A 24,760-nucleotide genomic window follows, 5' to 3' on the forward strand; every position below is an offset into this window, starting at 1 on the left:
TTTTTTCGTTTACCTCTGACAGTTTTTATTTGAAAAATTCAAATATTGTAAGAAAAACCATCGAGTCCCCTCCACAAGCTCCTGAATTTCAATTATTGTTCATAAATAATCGAATAAAGGGAAAATTTAATTCAGAGAAATGCCGTTCTCCTAATATTGTAAAGAGGTCCAAAGGAAAGGTAATCCCTCCAGTACTTCCATTTCTTTTGATCATCCGCACTCTCTTTGCCACGTCGTCCGTAAGAATATTTCATCCCTTTCATCCTGGGAAAAGACCATCGTCCAAAAAATAGAGATCCCCCGTATAATTTTTTTCTTTAATTCCTCCCCCCCAAAAAGCGAAATAAATGACTTATTCCCAAAGAAAAAAATTACTCTCGGACTTGACATTATAATTGCACGTGATTTTCAGTGAATTGTGGGGGAATTATTTCGATTTGCAACGCAGAAATTAATGGAATATTTTAATTTCAATAGACATTACGGAATTATTGGAAAAATGGTGGGATTATAGAGCGCAGCCATTAGTTGAATCAATCGAGTATCGGTAATACCTCCCTTCCCCTCAAATAATCAACTAGGAATATGTGAAAACAAATAGGGTGCTTATTACCGACAATTGGCGCAATAGTAGACCACCTATCCACTAAACCCGGAAATGGAGAGAGAATGGAAAGAGAGATGGATAAATTACGGGAATTTAATCATCGATTTATGGTTTTCAATGACTCCTCATTTTACAATTTTGTGCTTGAATTCCGGGGGCAATGGGGGATGCTCCCGGTTTGTAAATCGGATAATGAGTTCGTTAAATGGTCGTACATTCGATGTAATTGGTATTCCATTATTTTCCCCAGAACGGGGGTAAATGGGCCTGTTCTTGTTCCAATGACGTAACAATTTACATATTATTTATATCCGCTCTATTGTTTTGCGTGCTAAAGCCACAATTTTCTCCGAGATTATCGGTAATTGAATGCAAAAAGTCAACAAAATGGCACGGATTACTCCTCGATTTTCTAGCACTCAGTAATTTTGAGAGTTAATATTTTCCTGAGAACTGCTTTGATGCGCTAATTTATTCCGAAGTCCTCGGAACTTTCCTGCCTCGTTTTTCCTCCCCAATTTATTATCCCCCGTCTGGCCCAAATTCATTAATAAAATTCTCCATGTATACTGGACTAAGCGAATCGAATTAGTAGGACAATCCCACGTAACTGGTCTCAGCCCGGAAAAGGGATTTCGATCGAGTCACGCTCTGGATATAAATCCGCAGTGTGTGCTATCAAAGACCTGTCGTTGCCGGAAACTACCCCCCCGGAGTACTTCCAATGTACACAGAATACTCGGGTGAAAGAGTAAAAAATAAAATGAACGAAAAGAATAAGAAATCGATTTCAACTCGTACACTTCGTAAGAAAAGTCGAGAGGGGAGGGCAGTAATTTCCGAAAGAAGTGGAGACTCTGACTACCGTACAGTTGGCAATTTCTTGAGTGTACTGAGTGTCACAGTGGAAAATATATTGAATCTACCCCAGACTACAGGGTGCATCCTACATATTTACAATCCCTATAATTTTCTACCTCGAATATTTATTTTTCAATTTTTACACGCGTGAACTGATAAAAAAAAAAGCATTGCCATTTCGTTTCCATTGTTATCAACATGTGGATTAATTCCGCAGATATGAAACAATGGCTGATATTTATTAACGTTCAAATGGAAACTGCAATTCGCGATCTCTAATTCGTCGGTTGGAAAAATTGAATTTTTGGAAAATACACCACAAAGGGGAGGGTTAAAGCTGTGACAATCGCTCGCGATTATTCGTATATTGTTGTTCTCGTCATGCACCTGTGAAACGTGGGAGTTTTACTCGTGAATTTCCATAAACAAACAATTTCACACGGATCGCCATTGTCCCACGGTGGTTTTTTTCTTCTCGCAAATACATATCGAAATATGGATGAATATAGAAAGGGAAAAATCATTGCTGGCTCGACGATAGGGATCCACAATGAATAATAAAATATTCTTTTTTTCTCGAAACGGGGAGAGAAAATTCGTGATTTATGGACGTTATTTTACATGTGAATGGTCGATGATTTTAAATGGAAATTAATTACTCCACAGACGCATTAACGGACCAGTGAATTCGATCAATTTCAAAGATAGGCCATAGTATTTCCATAATTATTATTGATCAATGGAAAAATAAAAAAATGTGTTACTGAGATAATAATTACACCAATAATACTTAAACAATTGGACTATTGGTATTTTTTATAATTCCCGCTGATATCGTTTTGCGCATCGAGATGGGTGAGAATATTTTGGAATCACTCGCGGCTTTTTTAATATTATAAAAATTGCAACTCACTTTGACACGTAGCAAATGCTGCAAGCTCTGCGCCTGAGTGCTGTTCGGCAGTGGATTATCCCCACCGAGTCTAGCAACCGCAATTACATTCTCCCTCGTGATATTGTACAAGAAAAGAGTGCATACCGTCTGAAACGGGAATGTAAGAGGATGAAAATGAGTTATTATTATGTAGTCGCGTGCTTTTTGCATGAGACTATAATGCAGAGGTTGCGAAATTCAATGAAAACGTAATGGATGGGCTGCATAGGTGAACCATTTTCGTTCCATTCCCATAATTTCCTAAAAGTAATAAAAATCAAAGAATCAATCACCTGATTTTTCGCTTCCTCGCGCATAAAACTATCGAGCGAGTTGACCGCGTCCAGCACAGTCTGATTATTATGACTCCTGAGTAGATTTTCATCTTCCTCGCTGTACCCGAGAAACATGAAGACCCCATGAGGTATACTGTAAGACTCTGTACAGAAACACAATAAATTTTAGCATAAACACATTACATAACTCGGAGTGAGTCACGATTGCTCAAACGTCTCAAAGTCAAGATTCTTGGCACGCGTCACTCCGCCCCTCTGACTCCATCCTCATTTCGTATGTGTGCAAAACAAGTGGAGATCACAGAGTGGGTAAGAAGTGGAATGAGGTAAAGGGGTATCCCAGAGCAGTGCCAAACCAAGCGAGAACAGCTTACTACTCACCCGGAGAAGGCCGCATGCATATGAAACGACCGCTGTAGCACAAACACCGGCCACGATAAGCCTGGTAAGCTGGTGCCGCATGGTTGTAAAAGGCAAAGTCAGTCTTGCAGGGTGACGACTCGACGCAAATTGTATTACAGAGGAGCAGTTCACCCTCACCACACTGGCACAACTCTGAGCACTCTGGCTCATCCTCGCGATAAAGCTGAAACAAAAATAAAGGCCAATTATTCCACTGATGGCTCGCACCATCATTCGATGACACATCATCACGCAGTATGTCATGTTGAAAGAGACCAGTGATTCATCTCTAAATGAAAATAATTGGAATTAAACTGGAGGATTGAGACGATGATGAAGTGGTGGTCCTTGATGATGATGCTGTGTGATGATTGTGGGGAGGAAAAGGAGGGGATGTAATTGTTATGAATTTGTCTTCGGAAATTGTATATACTTGGATTATAATTACTTGAGAAAGTGGGTGGGGATTGCTGACGATTATCGCTGTTGTTGAGAGATAACATGTTTGATTTGGAGGAATATATAGACATAGTTTCGGGGTGAGACTAAATTTCAAGAGTTTGTAACTGGAATGGATGGCTTGGAGTGTGCGAATGGTGCTCTGCGCAATTGGGGGAGACAGGAGGAAATGAGAGATCTTGAACTTCAAATCTATGGCTACAGTTTTTTACATTGATATTGATTATTTCTTGAAAAAAAATTTTTTTCTTTGTTCTATATAAAATAAAAGAATTAATTTTTGATCGATCATCAGAATATTTCGGTCTGAGAAAGAGTGAATCCCTGATGAAGACTGAAAATAAAATGGTATATGAGAGATGACTGAAAATTTGATGACTCATTAAAGATAATTACCCATTAAAGATAATTAAAGATAATTACCCAGTCTCTCAATTTTTTATACTATTGGACCTGCAAGTGGGTTTTTATTATTTATATCTGCGAATAGTTGATTTCTGGATAAATTTATGGACTGACGCTGCACATTCGCAATCAAGGAAAAATTTCAACGGGATGGCTTTCGGTATGGACACATATGGATTCGATACATCGGCACTGATATTTAATTTTCTCTAAAAATAGCAGATGCTGTGAACTTACCCTTTTGGCTTTGCCAACGCGAATGTACTGGTGGTTTTGTCTCGCCCTTTGAACCACGCAAAAACCTGAAGAAAAAAAATCAACGTGAAAAAATAAAGACCACATTCACACTCCCTCCACTTCAGTTTTCACGTACGAAGTAAATTTACATTCCATCGTCACTACTCCCCAATTTTCCGATTTATTCTATAACTTTTTGTTTGATCTGTACTAGCATTTATTTTTCCCTCCTTTTACATTTCATCTTTCGAGGATTACGATTGAACCGATGCCTTTGGCGTGGAAAAAGCGTTCCCCCCGTCTGTCGAAATGTCGTACGAGCGAGCGATCAAAGTGTTTGGTATCCTCTCAACCTTTTTCGGCAGCTACAGGATAAGGTGAGATAACGGTAGTGAAGGATAAACTCGAAAACACACGTTTGAGCCGAGAACGACGAATGTAGACACGGGTAGGTGAGAAAACACACCTTGTAAATTCCCGAAATATTTTCCTTGGGAGTCAACAGAGTTCATCCCGAGTGCCACACCTCTCATACTCCTCACTCTTTTGCTACTAGTACCGTACACATGCCCACGACACAGTCTTTGATCTAACATTTTCAACATCAGGCTAAATATTGGCTTTTCTCGTGCTCTACAAAATTTACAGTTTTCATTGAGAGTGGAAAACGGGGAGTGGAGTAAAACCAAGTGCAAGTGTACACCACTGGAATTTTTGGTAACTCGATAGTCCAGTGGTGAAGTTTAACGCGAGACATACGTACCGACTGGATTACTTCCGGCTATTTATTTCAGTCCAAATGCTCACGCGAATTTCAATTCTTTGCGAATTTCAATTCTTCTACAATAAATTTTGCAATATTTTGTGATATCGAATAATTAATTGCATCAATTAGAATGTATTCTACGCTCCTTGATAATTCGTAGAGAAATTCCTCCCCACCCAATTAATCATATGTTCACGTCATATGTTCACATCCTGATAGAAAGAGAGAATATAGAAATCCATAGAATTGTCAACGCCGACAAATAAAACGATTGAAAATGTCCTCGCACAAAGTGTCCAATGAAATTCGTGTAAATGTCTCACGTGGTGGTGTTGTACTAGTCGTCGTTGTACTGGGCGTCGTAACACGAATAGTAGTACTTGTTGTACTAGGTGTTACTGTTGTACTGCTCGATGCCTCTGACGTTGGTACAGCATGGGTGGAAGATCTCCTTGTCACATCTGGAATAAAATTGTCCTCAGCAATGGTCTCCGTAATCGTTGGCTCAGTTGCCAGAAACGTTGCTGTTGTGCTTGCCACTTCAGTGGCTGCTGTTGTCCTCGGGTGAGGATGATGGTGATGCTTTTTACGAGCGTGAAAGTCCTTCTGCGAGTCAACTGCAATTGGATAATGAGATAAATTTCCACCATTAATCTTTCACCATGGAAATTGGCTGGATAAGTGAATCAAGATGCCACTGGTGGGGATACCACGGAAAGTTTTAAAGAGGCTGAAGAATAAAACCCTGATGAGTTTAACAGTGGATACCACGCTGAGGATGCAGGCTGGAGCAATTTCTCGGTATCTAAATGGCTTATCTAACCTGGTGAATTCAACTCCAAGGGACTTCCAAGGCGTTGGTTTTGAGAATTGTTGGGATCAATAACTTCCCACCACTCACTACACATTCTGCGAGGTCATTGCAATAATGGTTCATCAGAATATCGGAATCTGTGTCTCACACTTGAAAATCAATAGGATAAAAATAAAATCATCATCTCTTCTTCTGGAATTTCATAAAATTTAACAAGATAAATTTTTCACCCTCGTTAAAAAATCATTGACCCAGATTCAAGTATTGAATAATGCACAGATGGAGGCTATAAGAAGATTCTATTGTCAGTCAACAGATGAATTTAATGATCGATTTTAGGGTTCACGTTGGAATCGCCCTACGACCAAGGATTGTCGTAACACGTTAATACCACAGGGGACACAGTGAGATGGGACTAAAGACGGTTGGAGATGAAACTTAGACACATCCCACGGGACAATATGATGGGGCTGGGTGGCACGTGGTACTATTACGATCCTGAGGAGTCTGTTGTATGGACATTATTAACTCACCCACGCAGGGATTAACCCAGAGGAGACGCTGCCAGCCGAGGCAGTCGTACATTTGCGTCATGTCAGTGCCCTTGCAGGCGCAGTTAGATCTCAACTCAGTACCGAGAATTCCAAGCATTGCACGTCTGCAATCAGCCGGTGGTCCTGCACACTTTTTCGTTAAGCTGTCTACCGCACAGCTCTGCTCGTAGTGCTCCAATTTATTTCTGGATCATTGAAGGAACAGCACATTGACTATTGAATAAACTCATCATTCACTCGCAAAACTTACCTGCATGCTCTGTCCTCCTTGCAGGCTTCAGCCAGACTGTGACAGGTTGGTAGCTCAGCAAGATCATGGCCCTGAGCACAGACTGGATGGGTCTTCTCCTGGGCGATCATGCACTCGTCCTGCTTGTCCTGCGTTTTTCTGTTAACATTAAAATGACGTGAAGGCGCACGTTGGATGGAATGCCCAGAAAATTACTGACGCCGACAAAATTGCCTGGGCCTCAAATCCCTTGGCGAACATTGTTCACGATGAATCGAAATATAATGAAGTTGTAAAATATTTAGGTGAATAAACCTCAAGTGAGAGCCTCGCGGGAATCTCTTGTATGGCTAACGCAAGTGTGACTTGTACGGTGCAGCACGTCACAGGAACTCCTGAACAAAACGCTAAATCCGTTGAGGATCCATAACAATAACCGAGGAAAAATGGGAACAATGGAGAGTGTAGCTATTATCAACGTGGTATCTCGTTCATTGTGAGGGCAACTCCATTGAACACCCGAGGCTCATCAGAATAACATCAACTCAACACTTGAGTATGAATAACAGTAAGAAACACTATTGAATTCAACCAGTGAAGTTCGAACCTTAGCGAGAAAATCAGAGATGATTGAATTGAATGGGAAACATCCTTGACAACTTGAATCATCAATTCTTTCTCGTGGCTCGAACAAATTGGTCAGCTAAGGCTGGTTATTTAGTGTCATCACCCCAAATAATCTTGTAATTCACCGTAAAGTATCAAGATGGAGAGTTGTCTAGTTAATTGGTTACGTATAAACCAACGATACACTCGGCAATTCGTTTGTCTCAACATCGGAGTAGTGTAACCCACTCGAAATTGTCCAACAATAAACCATTCCTTCTCGTGGCCTCCACCTTCTTTTTACCCAACTTTTATCAAAGTATCCCACACTCGTGCTGCCTCCACAAAGTGCCTCCTCAACTCTTCAATGAATGAGAACTATTACTCACTTGCACAGGCAAAAAGCAATCTCCATGGAGTGTCTGTCGTTGGCCTTCTTGTAGAAGTGCTGAAGGGCGTTCATGCACTCGTTACGTGCACAGCTGGCCAAGTCGCAGTGATTCAGCACCGGTTGAAATAAAACACTGCAATTTGTGTCATTTCTAGAAATAAAAAAAATATAAAACAATTCAATTTGTCGATACCAATGGAATTTCAATTTCAGAGGTGGTGAAAAGCTATTGTTGAGATTTTTTTACCTGCAAAGCTCGAAGGCATTGTGACACGTGGTCGTCAGAACGAGTTTCATGGGCTGGTGGATGATCCTCTCGGTGTCAATACCCGCACCACTTGGATCTGGTGAAAAGTTTAATAATTCATGGCGACCCTATACGCTGGTTTGAATTTTCAAGCCAAATACCAGAACTTGTTTGCATTATTTCGAAATGCCGAGGCTCCAGGGAATTTGTCCAAGAACATTTTTTTTTTCGCTCGAATTCTGATGTATTTTCAACATTGATAATTTAGGAGAATTTACGGGGGTATCCGTAAATCAATATCAAGAGTAAGTTTCTCTACTTGAGCTGGTGAGTGAAGGGGTGAAGGGTTACAAGTAGTTATGAGATTCCTATCAAGCTTGCTAGTCTCTACCACTTCACTTGTGAATTCACCCAACGACTCAGAATCCATCGCCAGATCTTTCCACAGCGTTTGGAATTCTCATGGACCCATTGATCCTGCGGAAATCTACTCTCTCATCATCCCCCTGTCCCTCTCCGGAGTGCATACGAAGTGTCGATTCCCTGTTCCACCTAATGGATGATTCTTCCTGGAGTATATTAACCCGATCGATCGGAACCCGGTGAATATTGAAGTGACTCAAGCCACCACTCAGATATCAAAACCGTCTGGTCTATCGAGCTGGAGAGAAAAATGAGTACCGAGCCCCAAAAGCCCGTCGGGAATGACTGGTCGTAAGTTTTCTAGAAGTGCGGTTGGATTCGACGCGGTTTATTAAGACAAATGAGCCTGATTCCCCCAGCCCTCAGTAGCAAATTGAGGGAGGATAATGACCCTAATCATAGCGCCATCAAGTACCGAGGGTCAATGCCATCAGGTAGATCTTGAAAATGGAAAAAGCTACTACCAATTGTACAATCGCAGAAAGCATTCAGACAGAATTCAATATACCGGGAACAGCCTGAGGAGATTCATTGTTAAACGTTTCACTAAGAATTACATTTCAAGTTTGTCTTCGAGGATATCCCCGAGTCAAAATGTAAAATGTGTATATCAGTTGTATTAAGACGGAGTTGATCATGGCAAAAGCATGCCAAGCGCAGAGACGCCTGGAGTTAGTCTCCACTTCACTCACTGGCAAGTTTAACCGAATCCTTGGAGTCACTCAGTTTATAAGTGAGGTATTTCATGAAAGTAATGGAAGACAACGGGAAACTTGGAGGAAATATTTTCAAGTTCACAGATAATCGCATTAACTTAACAAAATCGAAATAACGAGTGCACCACACGTGCAATTACACATGGTAATCAAGAATTTTTATTAATGAGACAATTTCATTGACTCGAACTCTCGCCATCGGACAGTGATGATAATCTTGGCTTTCATTGTTGCCTGAAACAATATTCATCGTCATAATTCTTCGCCAGGACGCTATCGTCAACGATTACGTCAGCTGACTTATCCCCTCTCCCTTCATATCGCATTCTTGGTTACCATTGTGCTTCACATAATATCCACGGTATTCATTAAAGAACAATTAACCTCTTGGAAAACAAGTGGTGTTACACGCGGGAGCTTAATAACCCAGCACCAGAGCAAAATGATAAGGCAGATAGGGTCGGGTTGACGAGAGTGAGTGAGACGGAGATGGGGGTAAGGACGTCAGGGAATTCAACAAAGAAGAAGTGTAATAAGGATATCTCTCTCTCTGGGTTCGTGACAAAACGCTTTGTTGGTTAGCTGGAGGGAAAAATAGAGACTGTTGCGGAGACTGGTTATTCCGGTGATGTTTTCGCTGAGGGAAGGGATGAAATTGCAGTTTTGCCACGTGAATCTTGCGTGGGGTCATTGCAAATGAGAAGAATAATGGATTGTATTCGATTCAACTAATTGGAAAACGTGTCTAGCAAGCTGGTTACGTCGATGGCTCTCTTCTAATCGACTTATTTGTAAAGATGAACAAATTCGGGGAGAAGATGAAAAGGGTGTACGTGATTTGCTCACTCATGGCAATTTTCGGGGGATGTTTGGGGTGGGAAAAGTTGCAGTATCAGATAATTATCCCGGTGGGATGATTTCACCTGATAAATTGAACCTGGTACGATCGTGGGATGATATCGCTCGGCTTTGCTTTAAATTTTCGAATGAAGTTTCTCAAGTTTTAGCGGGTTTTGGGGTGGTGCGTCATCGTGGTAAGGGTAGTTGGGAAATCGCAACCGGATTCTAGATATACGACCAGTGGGAAACGTGGAAATGAGAGTCCACGTTGGGAGCCGCTTGAAATTAAATTAAACTATCCTTCTGCTGGTGTGATAAATCATATTTGTGGAGTACAGGGAGACGAGATGAATATCGCGGACGGCCTCTCAGACTCGGGTTATCGACTTTTTCCACCTTTCACATTCATTTTACAGTGATACCAAGTTGTTTTGGGTAGACGGGAGCTTTCAGTCGAGTGGGAAACTATTGTGCCCCGGATTTTCGTTAATTGCGTTATTATATATATATTATATATATATTTGTAACCAGTTATATTGACCAAGAAAAGAGATATGAACAATTACATTGTTTAAAAGGAAATTAATCGCTGTAATGAGTGAGGATGCGATTAGAGGAATGAAGTAAGAAACTATGATAATTAAATAACAATAAATTATTGGCGAGATTTATCCCTTCGATTATCCCTAGAGCCTGCAATAATTTTGATAAATACTTTTTCGAAAGTACTTGAGGAAAGTTGAGGACTAATAGAAACAATTTGAAGTTCGGGCTTTGACTTGAATCATGAATTGTTTTTATTGGGTGTTGGCAGTTGGACGAACTCCGCTCAAGTTTCAATATTTTTTTTTCCGGGAGAAAACCGCGTGTCGACGATAATGGAGAGCCTTATATAGCTATTTTCTTCAGGTAATAAAATGAGTCGTAAAATCTCGGGGTCATATGGTCGAGTAATCGGGGAAACATTAAGTTGAACCGAGGATTTGCAGATTTCCAGTGGCAAAAAAAAAAAGGAGCAACAAAATCAAGATCACTCACGTGAGTGAAAAGAACTGGTGGGTGAAAACGGGTTTATATGTACTTGTGAAAAGGTAGACCATAACTAACGATGAGAATCGATTTCACCTCACTTCGGTGAGTCGGGTGATATTGTAGACTTGGTACCTTGAAAGCGGTAACGATCCATCGTATACCTGGGGATCATTACCAGGCGTTCTGAAAGTGCATTTCGAGCGAAAAATAAATCGATCCTATCGCACTCTACCGACGGCGAGTACGGACGACAGCTTGGGTATCATCCTTAATCGAGTCTAGTCGTGATAGAAAATCGGGTATATCAGCAGTGATCGACCAGATGAGAGATATAGAGGTGAAGTCAATCGGTTGTGCATCGTTGACATGCAACTAAGTTGTTGAGAATTTTAAGATGGAGTAACGGCGTAATGGAGTCATTTGGATTAGCACTGGATCAAGTATTTACCCTCTCGAGTGTAAATTCAAATAACTCCAGTACCTCTTGTTAAAATGATGATGATTAACATCGACTTACCATCATGCTCGTCAGTATGATTTCTACGATGATGTGGACGATGCCGGAAGCCAGGCAGTGCAAGTTGCTTCAAAGCATGGAGATCCTGATGATTGGCGTCGATCAATGGATTCTCCAACTGTGACTCGATGATCTCGAAACTCGTCGAGTTGTCAGGATGAGAGATGATTTTCACTGTAAACGCGGGTTCAGTGTATCGCGATAGTCACTAGTGGATATGCGATTGAAATACACCAAATTGATTCAACGAAGAACCAACGACTCTCACCACATCCTCAACCTCCAGTTGGAATCATCAAGTGAGAGCTCTCTGGTAAGAGACAACTCGGTGGAATATTTTCAAAGAAAATACGAAGGACAGATGAAGGTGGAGGTTGAAGGGTATAATCTTCCCATTGTCATTTCACCCGACGATTATGGAACGGAACAATGGGTGAATTCCCACTGGGGTGAGAGTCATCGGTGTCCATTTGGTCTCCACTCACTTCCACGAGAATCAGAGGGGCCAGAGAGGGTGTACAAGTGTCTCAACACATTGTTCTAAACCCGGGCTTTGCCTTTTTCCACCATGAAAACACTCAATCTTTCGTGCACGAGCGAATCGACGTTTGAAAAGAGGTCGGATGAAGTGGATACTATTTTCTTTACGAGTATTGCAAGAGACACCTGGACAATCAAGACAGATAAGAGTATTGCTGGAGCTAAGATACCTCGCTGTTATCAGTTGTTCAAGCGTCATCCCCCGGGAGATAAAGCAACAGTACAAATAAACCAAGGAACGTGAAACATCGAGATGACGAAGCACTCTAATCAATCTCGATTATCGAGGTACCGGGGACAGCTCGATCATGGTGGCTGTCATGTTGAATGTCAAAAAGAGAGAACAAAAGAAATAGGGAAAGAAAAAAACGACCAAGTGTCAGTGTTATGGTGAAAATACCGGACAGGAATATTCGTTACGAACCTTGATCAACAAAGCCATCAAAGGCCTCACGAAGATCGAAGAGACGATCGACTGGCATACCAATGCGATGGCCAAATTCATCAGTATCATCATAACGATTGATAACGATAGCACCGTGCTTGTAGGTAGGTCTCGGTGCATAAACGTTGGTGCCAGGTTGGAGCGGTGGTGCTGGTTGTGCAGGATCATAATTTTTCACTATAGTGGATGGTGCAGGTTGTGCAGGTGAATCGGGATGATAATCATGGTGATGTCTTTCGCGATGATGGTGCATATTGTTGATGTGCTGATTATAATTATCATGCTCGCGTTTGTGATCTGGCTGCTTATCATGCTTGGGCTTGTTGGAGAGGGAGGAAGAAGAAGATAAAGAAGAAGAAGCGGACGGAGACGAGTTAATGCCCATTTTATCTATCCCTAATTGTCTAGTTTTTCCACTGGATCCATCCAATCCTCTCATTTGATGATTGCTGGTGTCTATTGGTGGCTTTGATTGATCTGAATCAGGTGGGGGCAGTGGATTCGGCATTTTACCGTATCTAGTACCAGTGCTACCTGGCAATTCTGGTACACCATAGTGATTACGACCATCACTATCATCTGTATCGTAGCTATAGGTGCGCGATGTCGCGGGGAATAAAAAATAGGGGTACATACTGGTCGGGGGCAACCAGATCTCTTGGAAGTTCTCCTGCTGGGGGTCGAATGGATATAGGGCCGAGTCCGTTCCCGATAGGTCTACGGACGCGGAGGAAGGCAGAAAGTCTGAAACACAGAAGCAGAGACGCGGGCGTACGGAGTGAGTGGAAAATGTGCGGTCTTTCATACTTTGTGTGCGCCATTATTCATGATATCGTGTGATGATGGATTGATGATTATGGAATGATCAGCGATTGACTCGGGGAGTGGAGAGGTTCGTTACACCTGGGAATAATAGAGTGGCTCCTTTTTTTTTATATATATAAATGCAGACCCGTGGGCTCTCAACAAAAAGAAAATCGTTCTCGAGGGCGCCAAAGACGAGGGCTTTTAAATTGAATTTTCATAGTGAACGACTCGGTGGGTGTTCCCGCGAGTCCCGACCTCGTTTACTCTACGTGAATACTCCCAGAAATTACTTTGAAATTTGTACGGAAAGAATTTTTCATGGGCAAGCTGAAGTAAAAGGAATGAGCCAAGATGTGTACAAATAAAAATGACGAGAAATATGAATAAATGTAACGCGATTCATGCCTGGTCTACACGTGTCGCTATGGAAATGAATATATATTTTTTTTTTTGACGCGACACGTACACATCTTCTTTCCCCTCCTCAAAATCCTCCACTTGGAGGCCCTTCCTCCACCGTTGAGTGCCATAAAGTGTCACGAAACTTCATTCTGAGTCGTCGCATCTTCAAAACTTTATATCGGATTTTCAGGAGTGAATAAGACGAACGAATTTGAATAGCATCAAGCATCGTGATGGCACTCATACCCGCTTGGATTGTCAGGACCTCGGGGTTCACCCTGTACCACGGTGTTGCGACTTATTTTGTTTACGGTGTTCGTCAAATAGTAAATTCCCGTGGGCAATTTTTCATATCAACTCCCGTCACTTTTACGTATCATTGTCATTTTTATAACTAATTGAAAAGCGGAGCGATGAGATATTGATTGGGATTGGTATGATGAGATGTTTTGCGGATGAATGTGAATGATTGATGTGACGAATACAAGATTGTTCAAAACGGATAAGAGAACGGATAGTCAAGTTGACAGTAGAAATACACATGCATGGATACGTTCTACACATAATGCAACACGAGTTTGGAGATAATTCACGCCAGACGGATTTTCACATGCTACTGCACAAAGCATGCGGTGCTGGTCTCGTTTGCTCTGATGATGATTTCGAATCGATCGAACAGTCGAAAAATCGAAATAGAAAAAATTCCGGAGATATTCCTTTGTCGTAAACAGTTCGCTTTATCGTTACTATTTGCTTTCACACTGTTATGCGTGCCAAAGTTACAAGAATCCACGGAATTTTGGAGCATCGGAGCATACGAGTCGCATCGTTGGAACGATGCATTCCTCATGTAATAGAAAAAAAAAACAAAAAAAAAAATGAAAGAATGCTTTCATCAAATGAAACATCACAGGAATGTCACGTACCCGTGCTGTCATTTTCAAATAAGCATTTAAATAATCATGATCGAGAATGGGAATGAAACGTGAAGTACTAAAATTCTCAGCGTGCGTTGGATATTTTTTTTTATTTTTAAATTTCACTAGGGGAGATGCCAGTGATTTCGTGCACACGTGACGTATACATTCTGGATGTGCATTTTGGTATCCATCCCCCGATGCTTATTCGAGCTTATAACCACGTGGGAAATGGTGTAAACATACTCGATGTGACACGAGATGCGTCGACTGGGAAGGGGATAAGGCATTTTTAGCTCAGACATCGGTGGATACCCGAGAGCCATACGATGCGACAATTTTCATCCCCAGTCTCACGGACGATATCGGAAGTAACGTTTTGATGGAGATGTTTAATCAAGTGATAAATTACATTCACATCTTCAAGCTCGGGTTGCTATGCTATTGCACGATCACTGCATCTGTCATAATTAGATGATTTGCATCGGCTTTCGATCGACAGCCTAGCAGTTTTTTTGTTGAGGTTCATTATATTTTTTATATTTTTTTAGTGGAGCAATGAGTGGTGACTGATTGCTTGTGAGACGACTAGTTATTGCGGCATTCAAATTATCAAATGGCGTCATTGTCACATTTTGCAAAAAAAAAAAAAAACATTCAATGATTTGAAAATTTTGTGGCTGTGGCGTTCCAATTGTGGGAGAATTAATCGATACGATAATTCGATTTTTATATTGATCCTGGAATTCAGGACTATTTTCGGATGGAAGTGAATTCTTTTGGAAAAAAAAACATTATCCCGTTGAGGTTGCCACGGGGCACTCATTCATATTCATACTCTACAGCTGTGCCTCGCACTCGGGGTGAGCAGAAAAAAATGAGAACACGATGAAAGAAAGGGGAAAAAGAATTGCGTCGAATTTATTTTTGTAATAAATTTAAATTTGAATTGGAATTTCTAAACTGTCGGCTCTTGAGAAATGAATTTTTTTTTTATCGTAGCAAACGGTAAAAATTGTTTGATGGAGCAATTTCGGAATTTTATAGCAGTGAATTCAATTCAGTCTATGATACGAACGTTCAGACACATTTTGGTGAATCGTATTGAATTTGAATTTTGGGGAAAAAATTAATTATATGAGATGATTAATTATGGAGCAAATAAATATTCACACAGGCGATGAACGTGGCAGTAGCACGAGCTCGCGTTACTTACGGCCAATCAAGTTGGTTCAATGCATACGGCAATTCCTAATGACGAAATGCAATTAGTAGCATCTTTGATCCTCAATTAGTAATTATTGTAATTGAACCTATTTCTCAGATCCCATTATCGAAATATTGAGAGGAATTATGAATGTACAAAAATCGAGGGAAGTAATTGCATCAATTTTTGGGTAAAAATTTTCGAATAATTTTCGCGAATTGGACTGGAAATAGAGTCCAATCACCGATGAGCTCCTGGAAAACTATTCCATGATGGATCGAAGTAATTACATTCAGAAACGCATCGGCGATATCAATTGCGAACATGAAATGGTGCATGAAACTCTTTGATCATATCGAAATTTTGGATCGATGAGAATAATGCGGTGCCAATGTGATTTCCGTAATACCAGAATTAATTCGTTCCGATGGTAATTAAGGGATAAATCGATTTGGGATCAAAGATGCTTTTACTGAGATGATTGAAAATTCAAGTGACACGTAACTGAAAATTGACGGACTGACATTGATAAAATAACTAGAAATAAATGAAATTACAACATCAAATATCGTGACGAGATACTAACATTATCCAAATGTACTCATAATAATCATTCGTCGTGATATCGTCAGGTGTTCCCAAGAATTCATTCTAAAGACAAAGGAGTTAACGGTAAAAAAATTATTTAATCACTTACCGACGCAGGGATTATGATTAATCATTGCGAATATTTTGTCGCATCGTTTTTTCATTTGATTTACGGGACATATGCAGCCAAAAAGCGGTGATAATCGGAGTTGGGTCCAGGCGTCATGGCAGACCTCTCTGTGAACATAATAGCAAATTAATTAAAATATTCAGTGAAAAAATATCGTAATAAAAAAAGGAGAAGACAAATTTCGAAATATCTCGAATGATCATAATTTTGGAAATTTTGTAAATCGCGTTAATTTGGAAATTAAATCGATTTTTTAGTGAGGGTAATATAGAGAGAATCATTTAATTTATAATTTTCTTTTTTTATCTAAATAATTGATTCGGAGAAGAAATTGCGCCTCAATTTAATTGATGGACATTGGATTCGGCCTCAGAGTCACGGACATTTGAAAAGTCTTTGGTGACACGGGAAACAATTCGAAAAATTCCCATCGCAAAAAGTAAGTTAATTAGTCTAATTATCAGAGCAGTTGCGAATGACACCGACGTAGGAACTATTCCGAGAACTCCCCGAGATTTGAATATCCGAGCCTTTCGGAATGCGGATTATTCCGAATGGTTCGCTCTATCGATTGCATGCGAATGCAATTAAATATCTACGAGAGGATTTCTGAGGATGATTACAAGTGGCTCTCACTGCATCGGTCAATCCCCTCGGGTGATTTTTTTTAACAAATAAATTCGAAAAATGGACGGCACTGGATGTAATGAAACCACTGGAATTTTCAGGACACGGTAGCATCAACCGATTGGGAATTTCATTCTGTATTTTCCATATCCAATGAATTTGAAAATTGAATTCTCATACATATCTGTCATTTAAGCGTAGGAAGTAATAAAATTGTACGTGAAGGAGAGGGGGCGATAAGAGAAACGTGAGAAATGAAAATATTGAATGAAAGTGATGAGAAAATAAACGGGAATTGCCGCGAGATAAATCCAGTAAAGAAAGATAAATAAAAAATCATGGAAGATGAGAAAGGCCGAGTGATTGTCGAAGTTTGTCGATTACTCTCGGCGAGTGGATAATTTGTTCCATAATTCCACTCTCGTCATGAATGAATTCGATTCTAGTACACTTGCGAGGATGAAATTAAAGCCAAGATACGAACGGACATATTTTTTATCCTCAAGTCCCGCGCTTTGTTGCAGACAACAATATTGCCCCCTGACACGGAGAGAAAGATTTATGAAAACGCTTGAAAAGTCTTTCCCCGAGGAAGATTGGCGCTGCGTTCAACTCTCCTCGTACGAGAATTGATTGTTTTCCTCCGGGTAATGCTCTTGAAAAATTGCAACAAGAGAAATGAATACGCTCACCGCATAATGACAATATAATACCGCCGAAGACCTCTCAAATCCACAATTAAACAGGACTCAAGTGCACTTGGTGCCAGTGGTACCCTTCAGGAATCACAATTCACGATCTCCGCGGTATTTTTAGAAAATTTTTGATACGGTTAATTGAATTGGTCGTAGTTACATGCTGGATACCTGAAACCAGCTCCTGAAGTTTAAATTAAACTTGAAGTCGAGGAGAGGATTTTCACAGTGTGATTTTCCAAGCTGTTTATGCTGGATGGTATTCATGGATGAAAATTTACTGGGGAATCATGATAACCGTGATTTATCAGACACTTAAACGCCACTGGAGGAATCCGCATGTGATTTCCATTAATGCAAAGAACCACTTGAATTCGAATGACCTTATTAGTGGATCGACGAGGCATGTCAGTATGAAAGAGAAAAAAAAATGGAGGAAAGGGATGACGTTGAGAGGATCATTAAAAACTTCCAATAAGCAAAACACGGAGTAATTGCCTCAGTTTACGAAGAAAATATAAATTTATGGAACTCGCCTGGAATTGATTGGCCGCTTTCCCGGTGGCTTTAATGATCATAACATAACTTCTCCACCGACTGTTGGTAATAACAAATGAGAATAATTGAAACGTTATTCACAATCTGCATTAATTTTAACATCCAATTATCAATTGTGCAGGAGAATTATTGATTTCACTCAAATAAAATTCATTTTAAAAAATATTGCAGCTGTTTTTTACGAACACGATACGATTACGATAGGTAGTTGATGTAAATGTTTTTGCGTGTGTTTATTTGGGGGTGTAATTGAGTTTGAAAAGTTATTTTGCGGTGAAATATTGCGCAACCATAACCCGGAAAACATCACATACGGAATGTGAGAATTTTCCGCATAACGACAAGGTGCGAAGGACAAGAACTTGCGAGGGAGTAAATGTACATCCTGCAAGTACATTCATAAATATATGATGTGCACATGTCGACGGGGCATTGAAGTGGGAATGAGGAAGAGGTGAAGCCGTCCTTATGAATTTTAATGGGGACGTATCGTCACGTGATAGGCGTAAGGGCCATACCCCAGTGACATATCTGAATATATAGCGAAGGCAGTTTCAAACACATGAACATTGTTTGGGCACTTCGATATGTATACGACACACTAAGTCACAAGTACAATTCCTTACGCCCTGGGCACGTGACATAACTTGATGAATTTACAGCCGATCGTTCTGGTCTCTATCAAATACGCCCGACTCCATCCACGGGGTAACGATCAATTTGTAGGATACCGTATTGCATTGATTATGAAATATCAATTAATCGGGTGCTTTTAGAAAAAAATATCTTAGCCCAGGGGTAAGGGTAATTGAAACAATGTTAGTTAACGATTCCCTGAATTGTTCGCTCACTTTTTACGAAATATTTGAATGCGGAATTTTAAAGCCAGATCTTCAACAGCCCAAATACCCAACAAAATTCTCGATATTATTCTGCACGTCCCTGGAAAACAGCTTTGGAACATCTGCAGTAGCCAACGAAGCGTCAATCCAAACCCAAAACTTTTCCCCATATCCAACGAATTCCAAATTCCCATACTTTCCCAAATAGTTGACTCTCAATTTTCTCTCATTACCCTGCCAATCGCCAAAAAAATTCCTGGAGAAAAAAAAAGGGAAAAATCAACTCCGGAGACAGGTTGAAAAATTCATGAGAAGATAACAGAAACCGTTAATTGTATTTCGTTAAGAGATAATGAGACCGATGGAACGAGCCCGTATAATTGAAAACTCCAGATAAAAATCATCAGACCATTATTATTTCTCGGTTTTTAATTAAACCGCCGGCACTCGCATATAAAAGAGTGATTAAAGTCTACTGCACTTCAAATAAGTAGAGCATATTCCCCTTTTAGGGGCATAACGATGTAATAAGACGACACCCTCACCGCGAGTGAAGGTGTGGGCAAATATCGGGACACATAGACGTTTAAAGGTCGGAGTTACGCCCTTCAAGGAGCAATTAATTCTACCCCACCCTCGCATTATTTGTCATACCCGAGGGAGGGGAGGGATCGAAGAATTTCTGGAATTTACGTTAGCAATTCCCGTCAGAATGAATAATTGTCCCCATCCCAGTCATCACCGACACCTCTATTTTTACCCGAAAAATATCTCCCCACAAAAGATTATCACATACCCCTCCATCTCTCCCCCTTTTCCCCTTCATCCCTTCCACTACTCCTCGCTTTTCGCGCCCCTCGCAGGTGATGACAGAATGTAATTATTACGTACCACCGAACCAACAAAATTACAACGACTAATTAATTTAAACGCTCGACACACGGATTGTGGCCTCAAAAATATCACCAACTTGAGTAAATTTTGGTTGGACTGCACCAGTAGCTTTTCTCCTATATTAAATGGCAGCGTAAGCATGATAAATCCCAGGGTAATTTAAATATTTCATATTCACCCACAAGGGATGTTTCAACCCCAGTCAAAATTGCTACTCTGAATCAAAACCATCGTAAACATTAAAAATATAACTGGGTTGAGAGACGAATGCTGCAATAAGATGTAAATAATCTTAATGCGTCGTTGCCCTTTCTGAACTCCAGAGTTGTATTTTCATTCGTTTTCAAGATGGGTCACTGGAATTTTTCTGTTTTACTCGTGAAAATACGGGATATATTTATTTAGAATTCTAGATCACCTCCTAGGGTTGAGGAAAATTTCTCAGAATTTTTATACTATCCAGAAAAAGATAAAAAATCAATTTAAAAGGGTCACCCTTCCTCCCCATCCCTCCCCTCGCACTAAAAAAAAATTTCTCCATTTTCATATTTTTATTATTATTATATAATTAATAATATAAACTGTACGACTAAACGCGGAGTCGTCTCTGTTTTCTGAAAAACCTGGAATTTTGAAAAAAATTCCAGGTTTCTTTTCCGGGGTGGGTTCCTGCGGTTCTCCATTCCCCGTAATTTTCCCCATCCCAGTTTTTCCCTGTTCGATCTATTTGAATTCGAGACCCGTCATTTCCGTGCGGATCTCCTCCGAGAGCAATCCATCTCGCGTAAACAATAGTCTGCGCTCAACCCTGGGATGCAATTATTTGAATGGTTCCGACTATTTTTTATTCCCTCCCTCACACACCCTCTCTGAGGATGCTCCGCTTCTGCATATTGTATACCGTCTGCTTGAGTTTACCGCACTGAATTACCCCAGACTCGTTGAGTTACCTTCACCATAAGCATGTAACGCGAAACAGAAGGATGTTATATCGTGGTTCACCTGGTACACAGCATCCACTGTACATGTGCAAAATACCCTTCCACTTTTGTGCAGTGGCATTTGGCTGGTGGGAGTTGTCTCTCTTTTTTCAGCTGTGTATGAGGCGCATGTGGGCAACGTGAGGTGGTGGAGTGGGTGGTAGAGTGGGTGGTAGAGTAGGTGGTAGAGTGGGTGGTTTTGGTGGCAAAAGGTGCCTTCACCGCATTGCAGAATTCCCTGGCCTCCATTTCTAGGGTACGTTTCAAAAAAATACATTTCAACCGAAGATGAAATCATCATATCACCTCATCAGCTGATAATTCTCCGAATGACCACTCGTTCTCAAAATATATATTTTATCACACTGAGAATATCAGGAATATCATACTCTCGGGGAAATAAATTTCCTCAGGATGATGTGCCTCCAGTGGATCAGAAGGTGAACTACGGGAATAAGACGCAAGAGATGTCTGACCTTTTCTGGAAAGACACGGAGATGTCGGTCTCGTTGAGCCGAATTTATGATGCGCTTATGTACGGAAAATAGGAAATAGTAGCTGAGGGGTGCTTGACGGTTATCACAACGGGAATTATCTGAAATCTCGTGGTGGATAACCGTCGAACTAGTAATGAAAGACTTGGCACACCCACGGAAATTCAGTGTCAGTTAATCATCATGATGGATCCTCTAGGACAATGTAGTCTTTCAAAAAATTCCGAAGCAAGTCCACATGGATCTCCACCACAGGAACATTTGGGGAGTAAACCAACTGGACTTCAACCGCCGACTGGTTAAATTCCGTGAAAATTTTTGGAATTACCGGACACCGGCGTTCAAAGTTCCCAGTTCTGCCTTTTTCCGGTGTACGTGCTAACGAGCCAACATGATGGTAGGTTGACTGATGTCTCTGGTGTCCATTAATTGGAAAATAAAGTTTTCGGTCTGCTCTGAGGGTTTGATGAGGTCCAGAGGGAATGGAGATCGTGGTTTCCGATCGTGGGAATTATTCGAGTATCGTAACAAGTTGTGAATGAACTTTAACCAGAGAATTATCCCTACCACACGTTCCCATGAGCTCAAGATGTCAAAGAAAAAAAAAAATACTTGTCTTCTACTTCTCATCAGTACAAACCGATCCTTGGATGATATTTTTACTGATCATTTTCGCTGGTTTCTCCCTGCCGAGTCCGCAGTCGTTAAATCCTTGGAGCGCATCCCGTAGACGTGCCATTCTCAAAGTTTTATCCGCCCGGTGAATTTGATTACGCGGTAAGAAATGGCCTGGAGGCGGAAGCCTGAGCCAAGACCATGATGACCACTAAGACATCGATCTCACCGTCCCGGTGTCCTGGTTAAATGTGAGGTTTCATTTCCCCCTGATCGAACCACCGATGGTCGCCCACACCCAGGCCCTGGAGCCTTCCATCGACTATTACCGGAGGTGTAATACGATTACGAGCGACATCTGGCTGATCCTGATGGCCTGACAGCCCCCAATACCCTGGTGATACGAGTCCTCTCCCCAGATTATTTTTCCGCGTTTCATATTTCTCAGATTCACCACTGAAATCACACAACTCCATCCACTCGATCTTAATTCCAAAAAATCGGGGAAAATCGATAAAGGTCAATTATTCTTTAATTTCTGAATGACAATTTTTTTTCAATGTCACAACTGATGATCTAGGGCTTTCCCGATAGCCTCCGCTCACTTCTCCATTCTTATTGTTCTTCTGGAGCTCTCGAGTGCCACCAGGAGAGGGTGAAAAAATAAAAACAGAGACAAAGGAATGAGAAAACTCGGGTGGTTGAATACTCGCATAGAAAATCGGTCCGGCATCAATACAGTCTATCCCCCGGGAGATGGAAAAAAAATTTTTTTTTTCCTCGTCTTCCATTGTGTGGATAAAATGGTACTGCTACTGGAGGCACTCGCGGAGGTTTCTCCACCGTCTCATCCAATTTCACTGCCATTTGTCGATGCATCCCTCGAGGATCGAATGCGCTGAGCAGTGCAAAAATGAAGCGATACATAAAGAGGGTAAACGAAAGAGAAAATATGAGGAGTCTCTTTGTACTGTAACTCGTATTTACATCGACAATCCAACACCTGGCAAATTGGCGGATAGTTTCCTCCGGATCTCCGTTGCTTCGGCTGAAACAACTAGTTGAAGGGGAAATCGGCCGGCAATTTCGATAGACTATTGTTTAATCTCCAATGGGGTAAAATCGGTTTATTCACAACTCGGACTTTGGCATCACCGAGTGGATTTACGGGGTTGGGGATGGATTAACGGAATTAACGACGATGCAAACTTCTCAATGGACTCGTCCGCTTGTGTCTGTTCATGATTGGCTAGTCTCGGATATTAATTCGATTATCTTCGAGCGAACGAGTGATTCGGATAATTTCTCCTTCACCATTGAAAAGCGAAATTATTTGTCGGATCGAGACGTAATTATTCATTTCAATTCAATTTAATTATTCAAAATTAAATTTATTGTTGTGATACGAGCATCGGTGCACAGTAAATCAAAAGATTAAATGAAAAATAAAAAAAAGTACACATTTAAATATTCCATTACTGGATGAATTGTCAATCAAACAATTGTTAATGCTCAATTCCTAGAAAATATTTGTCAAGCAATGAAATAAATTAAAAACATCAACGCTAATATTGAAGAGATGATTAGGCCGTGAATGAATATTTTCTCAGAATTATCTGCGCAATGGAGTTTTGGCGGATTACTTATGGAGCTCATACATCAAATACGCAGGTGGATGTGCGCAGTTATCGGTGAATCCATCGATTTCTGGATCATCGGGTGAGACAGAAAACGAAGGGTTGGAGATATAGGAGCTTTGGAGGCAAAACGTAAACGACGATTTCACGTACGTGCTATCGGAATTCTGCAGTGCAGCTGGCGCACGTGGCCATAGAGTAATCTGGAGGTGAGGTGAGAGGTGGTTGGGAAGAGGTCCTGGCTGTTTGTAACATGGGAAACACAGATAACTCGAAGCGACCGGTAATGCGAGTGCTTGTCTGTATACGTATGGTTAGGGCCAAGGGAGCGTTCCAATGGCCGCTGACGTTCGCAGCCTTCCTACCACTTCTCAAACCCATCTAATACCTCCCAACCCCCAATTGCTGCCCTGATTGCACCCTTTCAAGGGTCCTATCGAATGGGTAATGACATTTTTCAATGGCTCCCTCATTGTTACCAATTACTTCAACATGTCATTCATAGTCATGCCTCGATAAAATTCACGGTAATTTTACCGAATTTTTGTTTTTGATTGGCTGATCGCGTCGTTGATATTTCATTATTACCCTCATTTTGAGGGTTTTTATTAATTTTTTAGGGAGAAGAGAAAAGGGTCTCTTGCTAATATCAATTGCAAAAAATATATAAATTGTTGATCGGGTGACAGGACGATAATGAATAATTAATATATTTTCCGAAAGTAATTATCAATTTTCCTGAGCGATGAATTATTCGAATGTCATCCCCACATTGAAAAATAAAATTCACCGTGTTAATAAATTCTCCATGACAAATTTACGGAAGTTAGACGAACATATATTAAAACGTTAATTACGAAGTCGTGGGAAATAGGTAACAGAGGGTAGGGAAACATCTGGTGCGCTTGTGGCGTATAACAGCGAGTCGGCCCCAAGAATCTACGTGAAATAGATAGAATTGACAATGCATAGAGACAGATAGGTGTACGAGCGTATATCGTTGACGGTGGTACGAGGTGGAGAATGGGAGATTGGGGTAAATTCAC

General features: G+C 40.8%; 1 protein-coding gene across 3 annotated transcripts in view; it reads right to left on the reverse strand.

Annotated features, from left to right (window-relative positions):
• Nucleotides 1-24,760, reverse strand: part of LOC105268849 (Glial cell line-derived neurotrophic family receptor-like) — a 114,376-nt gene that overhangs the window by 12,176 nt on the left and 77,440 nt on the right. The window contains exons 5-16 of one of the 3 annotated variants that reach the window (XM_011308707.1): nt 16,352-16,479; nt 12,301-13,065; nt 11,337-11,510; nt 7,809-7,905; nt 7,560-7,712; nt 6,586-6,723; nt 6,315-6,520; nt 5,291-5,584; nt 4,202-4,266; nt 3,080-3,284; nt 2,696-2,841; nt 2,382-2,510 (exon numbers count right to left, since the gene is read on the reverse strand). In XM_011308707.1, the coding sequence (XP_011307009.1) occupies nt 2,382-2,510; nt 2,696-2,841; nt 3,080-3,284; nt 4,202-4,266; nt 5,291-5,584; nt 6,315-6,520; nt 6,586-6,723; nt 7,560-7,712; nt 7,809-7,905; nt 11,337-11,510; nt 12,301-13,065; nt 16,352-16,479 (2,500 nt within the window). The remainder of the gene's footprint in view (nt 1-2,381; nt 2,511-2,695; nt 2,842-3,079; nt 3,285-4,201; nt 4,267-5,290; nt 5,585-6,314; nt 6,521-6,585; nt 6,724-7,559; nt 7,713-7,808; nt 7,906-11,336; nt 11,511-12,300; nt 13,066-16,351; nt 16,480-24,760) is intronic. The other 2 variants (XM_011308708.1, XM_011308709.1) reach the window with 2 other exon arrangements.

The sequence above is a fragment of the Fopius arisanus genome, unplaced genomic scaffold (assembly GCF_000806365.1).
Source record: "Fopius arisanus strain USDA-PBARC FA_bdor unplaced genomic scaffold, ASM80636v1 scaffold00062, whole genome shotgun sequence".
NCBI lineage: Eukaryota > Metazoa > Arthropoda > Insecta > Hymenoptera > Braconidae > Fopius > Fopius arisanus.